Source organism: Solenopsis invicta, chromosome 14 (genome assembly GCF_016802725.1).
Source record: "Solenopsis invicta isolate M01_SB chromosome 14, UNIL_Sinv_3.0, whole genome shotgun sequence".
Taxonomy (NCBI): domain Eukaryota; kingdom Metazoa; phylum Arthropoda; class Insecta; order Hymenoptera; family Formicidae; genus Solenopsis; species Solenopsis invicta.
In genome coordinates this window covers 10618340-10632008 of record NC_052677.1, presented here as the reverse complement: position 1 = coordinate 10632008, position 13669 = coordinate 10618340, and the positions used below count along the sequence as shown (strand labels likewise).

The window sequence follows — 13669 nt, the reverse complement described above, 5'->3', positions numbered from 1 at the left end:
TCCAGAACTCAAGAGATTAGAAGAATCGACGCTTGGGGTGTTTTCTTTAGAACAGAGGTATACGGTGCGCAAATTTCTTCAGAATCCGATACACCAAGCGTCATTGGTGTCTAGACATTTCCATGGAAAAAAAAAAGACAACTAATGATAATAATTCCAAAATGACAAAAGAATCTGCTGTTAAAAATGCATAGTATAAAATCAACAATACGATAGAACATTTGAGTGTGTGTGTGTGTGTGTGCAAATATCCCAAGTAACAATGCATTAAAGATACAACGATATCTCTAGAACGTAGTAACGTTAGAAAATACAAAAACCGAGATGGATCGCGTACGACACTTTTCCCGAAAGCTCTCGCCATTGTCGGCATTGTGCAGCATGCTTAAGGCACCGCCACACGATTGGTGGATCGATGCGTGCCTGCTTGCCTGCCTGCCTGCCTGCCTGCCTGCCTGCCTGCCTGCCTGCCTGCTTGCCTGCTTGCCTGCCTGCCTGCCTGCCTCCTAGTAGGCACGTCGACCGGTTCCTGGACAAAGCGAGAGTTGCCCCTAGCATCATCTCTCTCCCAGCTCTCTGCTCCGCGCCGCGCCGAGCGAGTGAGCGCGGAGGGAATTGAGTATCCTGCCGTTTTCTACCGTCTTCTCTTCCCTTCCGTACCTTCCCTATCTTTCGTCTTCTCTCCCCCTTTGTACCCCTCGCGTCGCTCTCTCTCTCTCTCTCTCTCATCCGGTACCGGTCCAAGGAATAAGAATCTGGAGGACTCTGGATATGCGGATTCGCTAGGAGTCCCACATCTCGCGAATAAGCCGCGAGACTCGCGACGCGTTGGGAGATTATGGAGACGACGAAAAGATGCGTGCGTCTTGTCTCTCCGGTAATTTTCAACGGCGGATCCATCCGGATCAAATAAAATAGACCCGTAGTTTTGTGTGTAGTTAATTCTCTCTACGGCGTAAACCTCAACGAACGTTGCGCCATTGATCGAAACTTACTTTCGGTACATCTTCGCGTGTCTAGACTGCAAATTAAAATTCGGTATCGGACAAGTGTCGAGCGGGAGTATCGGGTTACTTGCACACCTCTAGAGCTTCTGCATCTCCCAGGGACGCACATCGGCAACCCTTTAAGTTCCTTGTTGTTCGGAAGGGATGACAAAGAAATGACTACATCGATGACAACGACGAAGATAAGGATAAGGATGATGAAGACTTAGACTTCGAAGTGTTCGTGCAAGGCTGATCCGGCTCGTCCGACCGGTCAACCGAGTTCGAACTCGACTCGCGCAGACGACTTTGGAACACCTAGAGAGAGAGAAAGGGAAAGAACTCTCCGCGATACTCTCGCGTTGCTTAAAAAAGGCGCGAATTTAAGCCGCGTCGATTTGAGGAAGAGTTCGCGGCATCGCAAACTCGGAAACTCGGTTTGCTTTCAAACGACTTCGTAGAAAATGACAGAGACGATTTTTCCGACGTACTGGTTTAAAGGTGCATATGTTGTCTGATTAATATTTAATTTAAAGGTAATTTAAAATGAAATCTTTTTAAACGTAAGATAACCGATAAAAATCTGGAACATTATTTTAATTCATATTAATGTGTACCATTATAAATAAGAAGTGCCTTGCTATGTTAGCTTAATGAGACATTCGTTGGATAATTAGTATTCCAAATTTTTTTTAAGTTTTGCCGTACGATGACAAACGTGTGATTTGAATAATATAATAACCGTGAATTGTCTACACAGAGAAAATGATTTCTTTAAACTCAATAAGCTTTATCGTATTCAAACAAATTTGTTATTTGAAATGGTCCAAACAAATGTTTGAATCGATAAGTACGATTGTTTGAATTTGAAACAATATATATCTTCATCTTAAATAAATCATTTGTTTGAAACGAAAGATACATTCTCAATACATTTTGCCATTTTCATATAAATAAATGATTTGTTTCATTGTTCGTATACTTATTGTAATCGAATAATATATTATTTGGTTGAAAGATGTGACTTCAAATAACAATGTTTCTGTCAAATTTCTGTCAAGTAAAGATAGAGATTTTTTTTTAACGAAACAACAAAATTTTTATTCAAACAAATAATGTTTCGTATAAGCATATGTTATTTCATTGAAACAAATTTCAGTCAAGTAAATAGGAATACTGACTCTAAAGAAACCTCTTTCCCTGTGCACATTCCAAATCTAAATAAGTCTAGGCAATAATAATTTCTAAAATGATATTCAATATGATTTTAAAAGAATATGATTGCTTCGCGTAAACGTAGCGAATTGCAATGAGCGATTAATTGCAACCTGTGACGTAACGCGCGCCGTTTGAAAACCGGGAGAAGCGCATACAGAATAAGTTCCCGCGACCTTTCCTTCCGACTCTGTTCCCCCGGGAGAGTCACGTGTTCACTCCCGATTTTGCATACATTTAAATACTCTCGCGATGAATCTCGTCGAGGATCCAGCGCGCGGAGACACCCGGTATAAATTTCGAGTCGCGGCGTATATTTAGCGCGAGCAAAACGCGACGAGATAAACTGTTTCGCGTGTCCCCGCCATTCAATCGCGCCATTTCGTGTCTCGGGATTCGGATACTCGGCGTCGATTTCCGCGCTGGGATGTCTGCATTCGAGAAAAGGGCACGCCGCGTCGGCGATAAATCCCTCGCGTCGCCGAATCCGAGGTCTCTAAATTAAAAGTGTCCTCGTCGAGGCCGCGGGACCGCGTCAGGACTCTCGACTCGTCAGGATACGTCGATACATACCGGACCGGACCGAATCGAATCGGAACATTTCTCGCGATGTCGTAAAAACGGGAACGATCCTCTATACTCTATATTTCTTCCTATTTTTGACCGAGCAAAACCCGTCCCGCGATCGACCTCGTTTTTCGTGAAAGTACACAGTACACAGTGCAAAGTTGCGCTTTTTCTTTTCTAGGAAAGAAAAAACACACCAGAAATCAAAGTAAAAAAAAAAAGCAAAATGGAATTTGAAACGAGACGAGGAGAAAATTATCGATCGTGTAGCTTTAATTGCATGTGGAAGAGTTTCATTATCGAGAATAATTCTTAAAAGTAGTCTTTTTTTAAAGGAAAATCGTAAAAAAAACCCGTCATTTAAACCCTCTCTTCGTTATTCGATAAGACTTGCTCTATTCGCAAAATTTGTGAATTTGTAAAAATAGCTATTTGTGAATTTCCAGCTTCCATGTCAGACTATGCGATCTTAACATCACTTTCATAAAGTTTCCCCATTTATTATGTCGGTAAAACAAATTACGTCTATAATCATCGCGAATTAAGAGCGTCGGGATGAAAATTGAGAAATCAGAGAATACCGTATACGTCACCGTAGAAACATTGAATTTCTCATTTAGTTACGAGATAACGCGGTTTTTAATTAGCTCATTATTCAGAGCTAATTATCCCACCCTGTCTCTCTCTCGTTCGTGTAACCGTGTTCTAATGATTACGCTGGATGACAGCTACTCGATGAAATTTTACGTATGCGTATCGAATGAGAGAAGAGAAAAGAAAAGGAAAACGTAAAAAAAACTCGAGAGTGGTGAAACGCGAACAAAGGAGGAGCCTCTATGGACCGACCGAAAACTCTTGCGATCGATATCCACAAAGCGCGATATTTAATACGTCTCGAAGAAGCGGAAGACAGCTGCGATCAATCTCGGAAATATGAAACCAGGAACGGACTTTGGATTCTCAGGCAATTCGCAAATTCGTATGTTGCCCACCTCTTTCACTTCTGACGAATTAGGGTAATTAGCGTGTAACACTGAACGTTACGTATTTATGTGCGTAATGTGATGAAGTGTCAGACTAATCGTGAATTAAGAATGTATGTGTCACGTGCATTTTAAAACATTACCAAAAATATAAAAGTTTTTCTCATAAATAGTTCTGTTGTTACGCTTGGGTGCCCGTGTTCAAAAAATTTGAGCGCAATTTTATTATTAATTTAAAAGTTATTTAATTCTATTTATTTTGATTATTATACGTAAAATCGCGTTTTGCACTTATTTGCAAATTTAATGAGAAAGTAGCAAGGTTTAAATAAAATTTTTTTTCACGTATTGATAAAACGCTATTAAATATTCGCGTAAAAATTTATTTGGATCCATTAAAAAAATTACGAAACACTTCAACAGAACGTGGTTATTTTCGCTGCATAAGCTTATTGCGTAAGCCCCGAATTTTTCTTTTTGCTCTTTGCAGCTGGTTTCATGCCAAAATTCGGGCATTCACGGCCAAAACTTGTTGTTGAAAAAATAAAAAAAAACAGAATAAACCTAAGGAGCCTGCAGTTTTTTAATTTTGATAACTTTTAGCTTTTTATTGTATAATCTCCCCAAAACATCCTTGAGCTTCCCTTTACGTCGGTGTAAACGTCGCGAAAAAACGAACTTCTGGATCGATACGCGATGATGCGCTTGTATTCCGTCGGATTGGATAAATTTCGTTTTATTGGTTTAGAGATCCTTAAAACACGATGTCGTCCACCACCGCCGTCCCGACAGCGCCTTAAGCGCCGTTCACAACGTCTGACCATGGATAATCAATAAAGTTCAGCTTCTGTCTTTCTCTTTCTCTCGTTTTCAGTGTCGCGACGGCCTCTCATACAACGCTCGTCGATCGTCGAGATATTCCAGACAAAAAGACGAAAAATGACGAACGTTCACGGGCCGTTTATTAAAAAAAAAAAAGAAATAAATAAATCACTCGAACCGAGTCGGAAAAATCTCCTCCAAACTAACTACCTTCCAGTTCACCGGGAAAGCCCCGACTTCCCAAATTATTCGTTCATCAATTTCGAATTTCTCCGTTCTTCTCCGTTCTCCCCTTCCCTTCTTCTCGGAAGTTAATTGAATCGATAAAACTCGAGTTGTATTATTGTAATAATTGATAAATGCAATTGGATGTAGAATTAAAACCAGCAAGGAGCTGGTGGTTTTTTCGTACCGTTTTTTGTTCGCCATATTTGCGCGCGTGGTTTTATCATTTAACATCGTGCCGTGCACAAAGTGGCCTCATTAATAGCGGCGCGTTCTAAATACCGTGCATCGATACTCAAAGGAAATAGTCGCGTAAAAAGGGACCGTCAAAGAAAAGATGGAAAATTATTCGCGCCCCGCGTTAGGTGGAGAAGCGTCAAAAAGAATGTCGAATATCGCGTGTGCGTCTGGCGTTTCGCTTTAAATTTCGTGGAATTTTTCCACGACTTGGATCTTTTTTGTAACGTTACAAGAGTCGACTCTCGTACGCACGAAATGACGTAAGGGGGCGAAATATTATCTTGAAATTCGAACTCGCCACGGGAGAGACTGACAATGAGGCTTCTCTCTTTCCTACATATAAATTAGAAATAGAAACTACGTAAGTGGAAAGAGGCAGGAGGGTGGACTTCTGTCTTCCTTTCCCACTTTCCGATGCAATTTCCAGCGCGTCTCGGTATAGTCCTCTTTCGCAAGTGGATATAACGGCGTGGGAAACCGCGCGTGTGTGCCCACGCGCGCATGCATGTGATTCGCGTTTTTCCGGCCAGGGAAAAAGATAGAGAGAGAGAGAGAGAGAGAGAGACGCCTCCGCGCGCTCCGCCGGATATCCATTCGTTAATAAACAGCGCAGACCGATCTCCTCCCCTCTCCCTCCTTGATGCCGCAAGAAGCGGAAACGTCGTCACTCGTCTCTCTTAATTGCGCGCGAGCTGGATCTCCGAGTAAGGCGCTAATCGGCGTTGACAGCCGACATCCGCCGATCGAGAATTGAAATCCATGAATCGATAACGCGCGAACGCATCGTAGACAGCCATAGGTTTATTTGCAACACGCGAATGCAATGCCGCGCGGCAGCAGAGCGAGGGTCATCGCGCGTCCAGGATCTCCCTTGGAGCCTTATCGTCGTACGACTCATTTATTTCTATCGAAAAACAAGGGGTCCTTATTTCCAGGCGGAAGAGCGGGCTTTTTTTTCGGGGATACGGACGAGAGGGCGACGGCGCGGCGCGTGCGAATGAGGTTTTCGGTGATTATCGTAAGGAGACAATGAGAGACGCGATCGGAGCGAGCCGAGCCTCGTTCCCGCCGGAAACTCTTTTTTTTTCCGCGCCGGAACCTATCCAGGTCGACGAGAGGCGTTTGTCGTTCTCACCCGCTCGCTCGCCTCCGATTTTCCTCGGCGATTTCCCGCCGCGTATTCTCCCGAGCGAAACGTGGGAGGTCGTGGCGTGTGCAATGTGATGCAACCGCCGACGCGTATTGGAAACTCGAGACGTCGTCGAGTGGTGGCATGGCTGCTCAAAATACCGAGATCCTACAAAACTCTACGGAAAAATATCCAGGTACACGGGTCCTCAAGATGTGATCAATAAAAACTGAACATTCGCCTTACACGCAAACGTTGTACATAATCTAAATCTAATTCTAGATAGTGAAATGTGATGAGAAACATTGTGAAGAGCAATAGTTTTTTATAAAGTTGAGCGCTAACTTCACACCGGTGCTATATTTCCCTAAAATGCCTTTTATACACAAAGAGTAGAAAAGCAGCGGCAGAAATAGCTATAATTACAAATGAACTTTTAAGTGAACAATAATAAGGTAAATCGGACCGACGAAATTGAAACGCAAGATTAGTAGGTTCTTAATGCCGCATATATCTAATAATTTTTAATTTTTACAATTTTCAACTCTTAAACTGCGCGCCGCATATTCGTCGGACTTGAAACGCAGTTATGAAACCGGAATATGTAATGTTAATTTAAATTCAGTATTAACATTAATTCATTAAATATATAAATTAATATTGATATAAATTTTAAAAGCAGATCCCCGGCATTTTACCTTTGAAATGAAACCAAAATTAGGCGTTGCGTTTGTAAGCTTGTCTAATTTTTCGTTAGTATGATCTAATATTCCGCAATCCATTTTTTTTTTTACTTCATGTTATACGTTTATTGATATTTTATATAATTGTTATAGTTAATTCGATTGGATTGCGCAGTGGTGCATATTAAAACCGCTGTACACTGATCTAACCTAAGTGTGTAAAAATGAAATGTAAATATCTCTCGCATGATAAAATAAATATTTTACCACACAGCGCAATAAACTACATTGAGGATTTTGCAATTCAACTCGTTTATAGATTTACATTAAACACGCGTCTTTATTTTGTGTTCGACGGCTTTAACGCGCACCAATGCGCACTAGCGCATCCAATCGAATTCGCTAGTTTGTTCTTGTATTTTATTATAATTTAATCCAAATTATTTGCCGTACCTCTTGAAATCATTCTATTCGCTTTTCAGATGAAATATATGGATTATGTTTTTAACAAAAGATTCGAAGATTTCTATTAAAATGGCAACATAATTTTTCGATACGCTGACAAAGAACTACGCGAAGACGTTAATTTCCGGTTAAAATCAGGTAATCGCGCAATTGTGAACGTTACATTGATCGAAGAACACGTTGGATACTGTGAAGAATATCAACATTAACATAACAACGGCCACGCGCGACCAGCGCGTCGTTAATGGATCAAGGGGGGTAGGCGGACGTATGTAACAGCTAATATTAATCGCTGAAAAAAAAACTCATGGAATCGCTATATTCCCATCCTGCGGAATCGCGAAAAAGACAAGAATTTCTCGGTCAATTGTATTTAAATTGTGACGCGCTAGAATAATTATTTGTACGAGAAACACTTCGTTCGTAAAGATGCTCAAGCTGTTCGATATTAATCACTATGGAAAAGAGGGCTGCGTAAGTTTTTTTAACACTGCAGAAATTATTAAATGCAATATGGGTCAATAAATTATCCACGATGAAAATCCATTTACATCTTTTTACATTAATTCATATATCATTAAAATAAACAGTTTTTTCTCTATAGAACAGTATGTTTATCGTTGCCTTACACATTTGCTCGTTGAACGTGGAATGGATAACGCAAATTGATTGTGTATATTTCGAAAGATGAACATGGAAATAAAAATAAACGGGATAATAAAGATGGTTAATGGTGGACTGCATATTTATTTCACCCGAAGGGTGCTGCAAATGGGATTTGGAAAAAAAAAAAAACAAATGTCGGGGTCTCCCGGATTAATTCTCCTAGATTAATCTCGCGAAAGCGAGAAATTGCGATACCAGAAGTACGCGTCGATTAATTATTAAAGCCGGTCTTAATAAACGCGTGAAAATACGAACCCGGGGATATACGAGGGAGAGTTTCCTCCCGCGTATTTCAGGAAAGAGCGAGCTCCTCTGCGCACAAGGATGACTTGTTGACTCGGAAGACAAAGAGCCCCCGCAAGAGGTGAAGGGGGGGAGGGAAAGCAAAATTAGTTTGCGGCCACTGAGAACTTAGATCAAACCGTCAAACTCGAGCTCGACGTAACGGGTCTCGCGTGCAATTAAAGCTCCAACGGAGTTCGAGCCCGAGGAAAAGCTCGGCTTTTCTCCCCGCGAGCCGAAAGAGCGGCGACGACGTCGAGATCGTGAGGAAAAGTCGCGCTACGACCGCCAGCTCGTGATTCTCCAATTACAGAGAGAGATTCGATTCGCCTCTCTACTCCAAACACAGCAACGGGGATATTTTACGGCCATCGAAATTGAAGGATTTTCGTACATCCCAGAGAGAGAGAGAGAGAGAAACAGAGCAACAAGAATATCTCCGTTCCCCGTTAAATCAAGCGAAAATTGCGAGAAATTCAAAAGACCTCGGAGACCACTTGAAACGATAACATTCGATGAGTGATCTAATCGTCGTAAACGGGATAGAATCCGCGCGCTTGTGCAGCACTCGTGCGCGACAATGAGCCGCGATGAGAGAGGTGGGGACTGAAATTTCTGTCCGCCACGTATTGTTTTCCTCGGCGCGAGATACGGGCGGATATGCCGGCGATCGAAAAATGCCGTGCGGGCCTTCTTCCCTTTCATTCGTACCGCGTCGCCTCCTCTGTGCGCGCGCGGCGAGGAAAAAATTACACGTTGTTAGCGCGTAATCGAGCCCACGTTGTTCCCCAGCCGCGCCGCGCCGGGGCAACGGATGCAAAACCGCCTATGCGCCTCTCCCGCGAATCGAATCGACCGCGATCGCCTCGGGCGATCTCGTCGTCCCGCGCGCGCGCGCGCGCGTGCGCGCTTTTCGCAAGAGAAAGTGGAAAATACGGTATATTAATCGCGAGAGGATCCAGCGGTTTTAACCTTCCTTTCGTTCGCGGTCTCGTGCTCGCGATTGCGCGAGGAAAGTGAAGACTCGCTTGTCGCGCGGCGATTCTGTTAACATTGATGACGCGTATTAACGCTAATACAGTCAATCGTGATACAGTACCGATATTGTGTAATTTCACGTTATGTATTATGCATTTATTACACTGCTACATTACGAATTATTGATGTTAATTAATTTAATGCGTCGCGTTATCATAATGTATTAAACGCATGCGATTATATCGCGTTCGGTTTGGCCACATGGAACGATCAGTTTGGTCAATCGAATTAAAATTCCGTTGCAACATCGCCAGTCGCGAGGAGAAGAGACGCTGCCGCGGAAATTAAGAACGAGCACGCGGATCGGAGCTATTGTTGCGGGCAGGGGAGGGGGGGGGTGGAGAGGAGGATGGGAGGTCCGCGATGTTACAAGGAAGTTGTTATATCAGTTACATGCGACATTGTAAACGGGTGACGGGCGAAGCGAGGGGAATGGCGGAGGGGATGCATGGGGAGCGTGCAATCGGCGGCGACCGCAGCCGCTGCTAATGGCGCACTATCGACGTATCAATGGCGCGCTGCGGCTTGCGCATTAATAATACACGTGATTACCATCGAGCGAACTCATCCCGGGCGCGCCACCATGGCGTATTCATGGCGTTGAGCGGCCGTCCTGGATGGGGACCGCCTCCGCCCGATCGGAACCGGAACTGTCGTCGCGGCTGAACGACTGAAAATCATAATCCGCAGCCCAGGGTGCAACGAGCCACCCTGAATGAGCGAAAACGCATGTGCCTATACGTCGTTGCACGCGCGTACCCAATCCCAGTCTGACGTTTCGAATATCCCCGTCGTTTTTTTTTTTTTTTTTTTTCATATTGTTCCAAGAATAATACCGCGATTCGGCGGGGATTAGGATTGGAGTCGAGATGCGAGGGTATGAAGAAATGCGCGAGTGAATAAGAAACGTCAGACAGTGCGAGATACACATAGGAGATTGATGACAGGGTAACGATGCAATTGCGATGCAAATGCAATATTAGTTAGAGGAGGGTTGGAGCGGGCATCATCACCGGCAACATAATCCCTTCCGCCTCCCTTTCCCACGATTCCATATCGGCCCTGCGGTCGCCGGCGATTTCTGTGTTCGTGGCTGCGCAAGCTAATCGGGAGTCGCTCCTTAATTAGAAATTAGGCGGTCTCATTCGATGGTTCTCCGCCCCCCCTCCCTCCCCCTTAAACTCTAGCGTCGGGGAGCCGCGCTGAATTTTTCATGCGGACGAAATTAGAATCGATCGCCGGCGGCGGGGGCCGCGGAATTAAATCGCGGGGACAGCGCGGTAGGGGCGAGCGGGAGCGGAGGGGTGAAAAGTCAGTGGCGGTCCATCGATGGGGTGTCCGCGACCGCGCAATTTGCGTCCCCGATTATTTATTTGTCGGCGCAATTAATGTCGTTCCTGCTGCGAAAAATTTATCGATCCGCGTGTCCATACGTTACTTGTTTATCAAACGAAACATTCACTCGTTCGTCTGTTTATTGATGGATTTATGATATCATTTATTAACTTGGTTAGCCACTTGTTTATTTACGAATTTATCTATTTATTTAACTACGCGCGCGCGCGCGTGTGTGTGTGTGTGTGTGTGTATACGTGCGCAAACTTCTGCAGTGACTAGTCAACCGAACAATTTATTTTTATTCTATTTTGTTTATATTTATTCCTAACTTTGCTTTTTTCCCTGCTGAAGGGATTTTTAGTCTCTGGAGAGCGCACGTGCATGTCTATCGAAATACCTTGTGGATATTATCACAATTGCCAGAGCAAGCTTGAGCAAAATGAAAAGAAGAAAGGAAAAGCGGAGAAAAATAGAGGAAAGATCGCAAAGCACAGCAATCATTAATTGATATAACGATAACTACGTAATTAAAGAGAAGCCCGGCGGTCTCCGAAATGCGACGGAACACAAACTGAAGCTCACCAGAAAAAAAAAAGAAAGAAGAGAGGAGGGAGAGCACGTGCGTAAGAGAACTGATTTATCGCTCGCGCTGCTCCGCGATCGAAATTAACTCGAAAGATCCCGTCTTCACCTAAGGACTCGTCGATCGATCAGCCGCTCGATCATACGGACCGTGATGCTGAATGGCGCTCGCCAAGAGACGAGTACTCTGACGAGTAATCCCATAGGAGCTTTGTCCTGGCTACTGAAATAACTTCCTGCTTTGCTGTCGACCGGAAAATTATCTCGTAATGTCTACTGCTCTTGCGAAGGACGAGTATCGCGTAGAAGGATTTTTCGCGACGCACAATTTCCTAGTATTAATACGATGTATATTTTTAGTGAAAAGCGCTCTTTTTTTTTGCGGAAACAATCTTTCGCTCTTGATCATTCCATTACTCTTTCCAAAATCTCGTTCTCGAGAGGAATACTACATAACATAGAGATAGAATGGAGGGAAGAATGGAAGAGGGAAAACGGGGCTTTCTTAGACAATGGATTAGAAAATAGGATTTTTTTGAACGCGGCGGAGTAGCAATTCGAGACGGAGAGGAATTCCGTCTCCCCTAAGAATCTCTCTGGAAAGCGAACTCGAGGAGAATCGCGTTCGTGACCCGCGCGAGTTTTAATTGCCCGGCGATTAAAAGTTTCCGTGTCGTTTGAGAGACGCTCGTTCCGAGAGATCGGGCGTTGCGTGAGAGAGCGACGCTCTCCCGCGAGAGAGCCCAGGAAATTCCGCGGAGAGTGGAAATACCTCCGAGGTGCCCTATCGAAACATCGCAAACACACACCGGGGGACTAAAGAACAATCTAAAAACTTTAGATTAAAATCAAGCGAATTAATTAGATTCAGGATCGGATTCGATTTTACTTCGGGAAAATTATCGCATCCGTCGCTATCGTAGTTCGGAGACTCGGGAACCGCGAGAGAGAAGTCTCTGCAGGGAGGGATAAAATAAAAAAAGAGAGAGAGAGAGAGAGAAAACCACGAAAATACCTCGACCGTCGATAGGAGAATTCACCTGTCCGGAAATCTCTATGCTGAGATTTATCTTCCGCGTGTCCTCGAGTACGAGCGTTTAGAAAAGGATACATCTCTTGGAAGAAGTCCAGATGCGGCGGCTGAAGGATATCCAGCGCGGAAAGGACCTGCAAAAGAGACAGGAAGAGATTGAGTGCTCCATTCTTTGACTGGACGGAAGAGAGAGAGCGCGACTGATCCCGCTTTTTTTCATACAAAAAGTGGGATCCGGCGGGCAGAAAGAGGGAGAAGACAACGCGCAGCCTCGTCCTCGGGGGAAATAAAACGCGGAAATTTCCGAGACGCCCATCGTGCAATTTATATACGATCCATCTCGCATGTTCGTCCGGATATTCAATGCCAAATAGTAGTGTAGTATCCACTTGCAACGAGGCGTATAAAACAAAATCTCTGATATAGTTTATTATTGCAACGGCAATTGTTATACAATTTTCGTGAAATATTACAAATATAATAATATTTATTGAACTTTTGAATGTTAAAAAATGTGCCAATGTCTAAAAAACAAAAATGAATTTTAACTTTATTATAAAAACAAAAGAAGATTTATAATTTTTCAGCGAAATAATGGATGATTAACAACAATAGCTTAATACTTGTTTAAATAATAAATTATTACAACGGTAACGTACAATAAGTAGTCGTTATAAAATATGTTATTCGAAAACTGTATAAAAGATGCATAGAGATTCGATATCGACTTTATTTATCGTCGACAGAATTACATCTATTTTATTTTCGCGCTTGTTTCCATCCAGTATTTTTCTGTTTTTCTTTACCGTATTTATTTATCGATCACATACATGTTTGACGTGACAAATAGAATGCTACTCACGTTATCGTGTTTGAAGAAGCAAAGCATTTTCAGCTCCCTGAAGACTCGCTTGCTGCTCACGAGACTTTGAAAGACGTTCGGCAGTTTTTTTAAGGCTACTCTCCTACCATCCCTCGGATCCGTGACAGCCCTGGAAATCGCAGACAAAACAACGAATTTACAAATATATTCTTTCATCTGGTTGATAATGTAACTACGAATGATACATTTTGACAGAAAAGAAATATGTCTCTGCATTTATCGTGTTTATTAACGCGTTATCACACGTTCGTGCGCGAGAGAAGAATGATTAAATAGCCATCGTCTAATTTCGTTATAGCTAACAAGCGCAGTTATTTCAATCTCGCCTTTTTATTCTCTGCTATTTAGAATGTGTATTTATTTATAAATTAAAATGGGTAGCTGCACCGAGAAAAAAAAGTTGTTAAAAAACGAAAATATTTAGTCCGATACGATCAACTAAACATTGAGTTGATTCAACAGTTTATTTGGTTGTACAAAAAAAGGCACAGTTCATTCACGTCGACCATTCAAATTTTCTTTTAAATCAAGA

General features: G+C 43.0%; 1 protein-coding gene across 1 annotated transcript in view; it reads right to left on the bottom strand.

Annotated features, from left to right (window-relative positions):
- The window catches only part of LOC105201288 (serine/threonine-protein kinase NLK), a 99195-nt gene that overhangs the window by 27897 nt on the left and 57629 nt on the right, over positions 1 to 13669 (bottom strand). Inside the window, 2 exon segments of the mRNA XM_011169254.3 lie at positions 12333 to 12388; positions 13117 to 13246. Of these exon segments, the coding sequence (XP_011167556.3) occupies positions 12333 to 12388; positions 13117 to 13246 (186 nt within the window).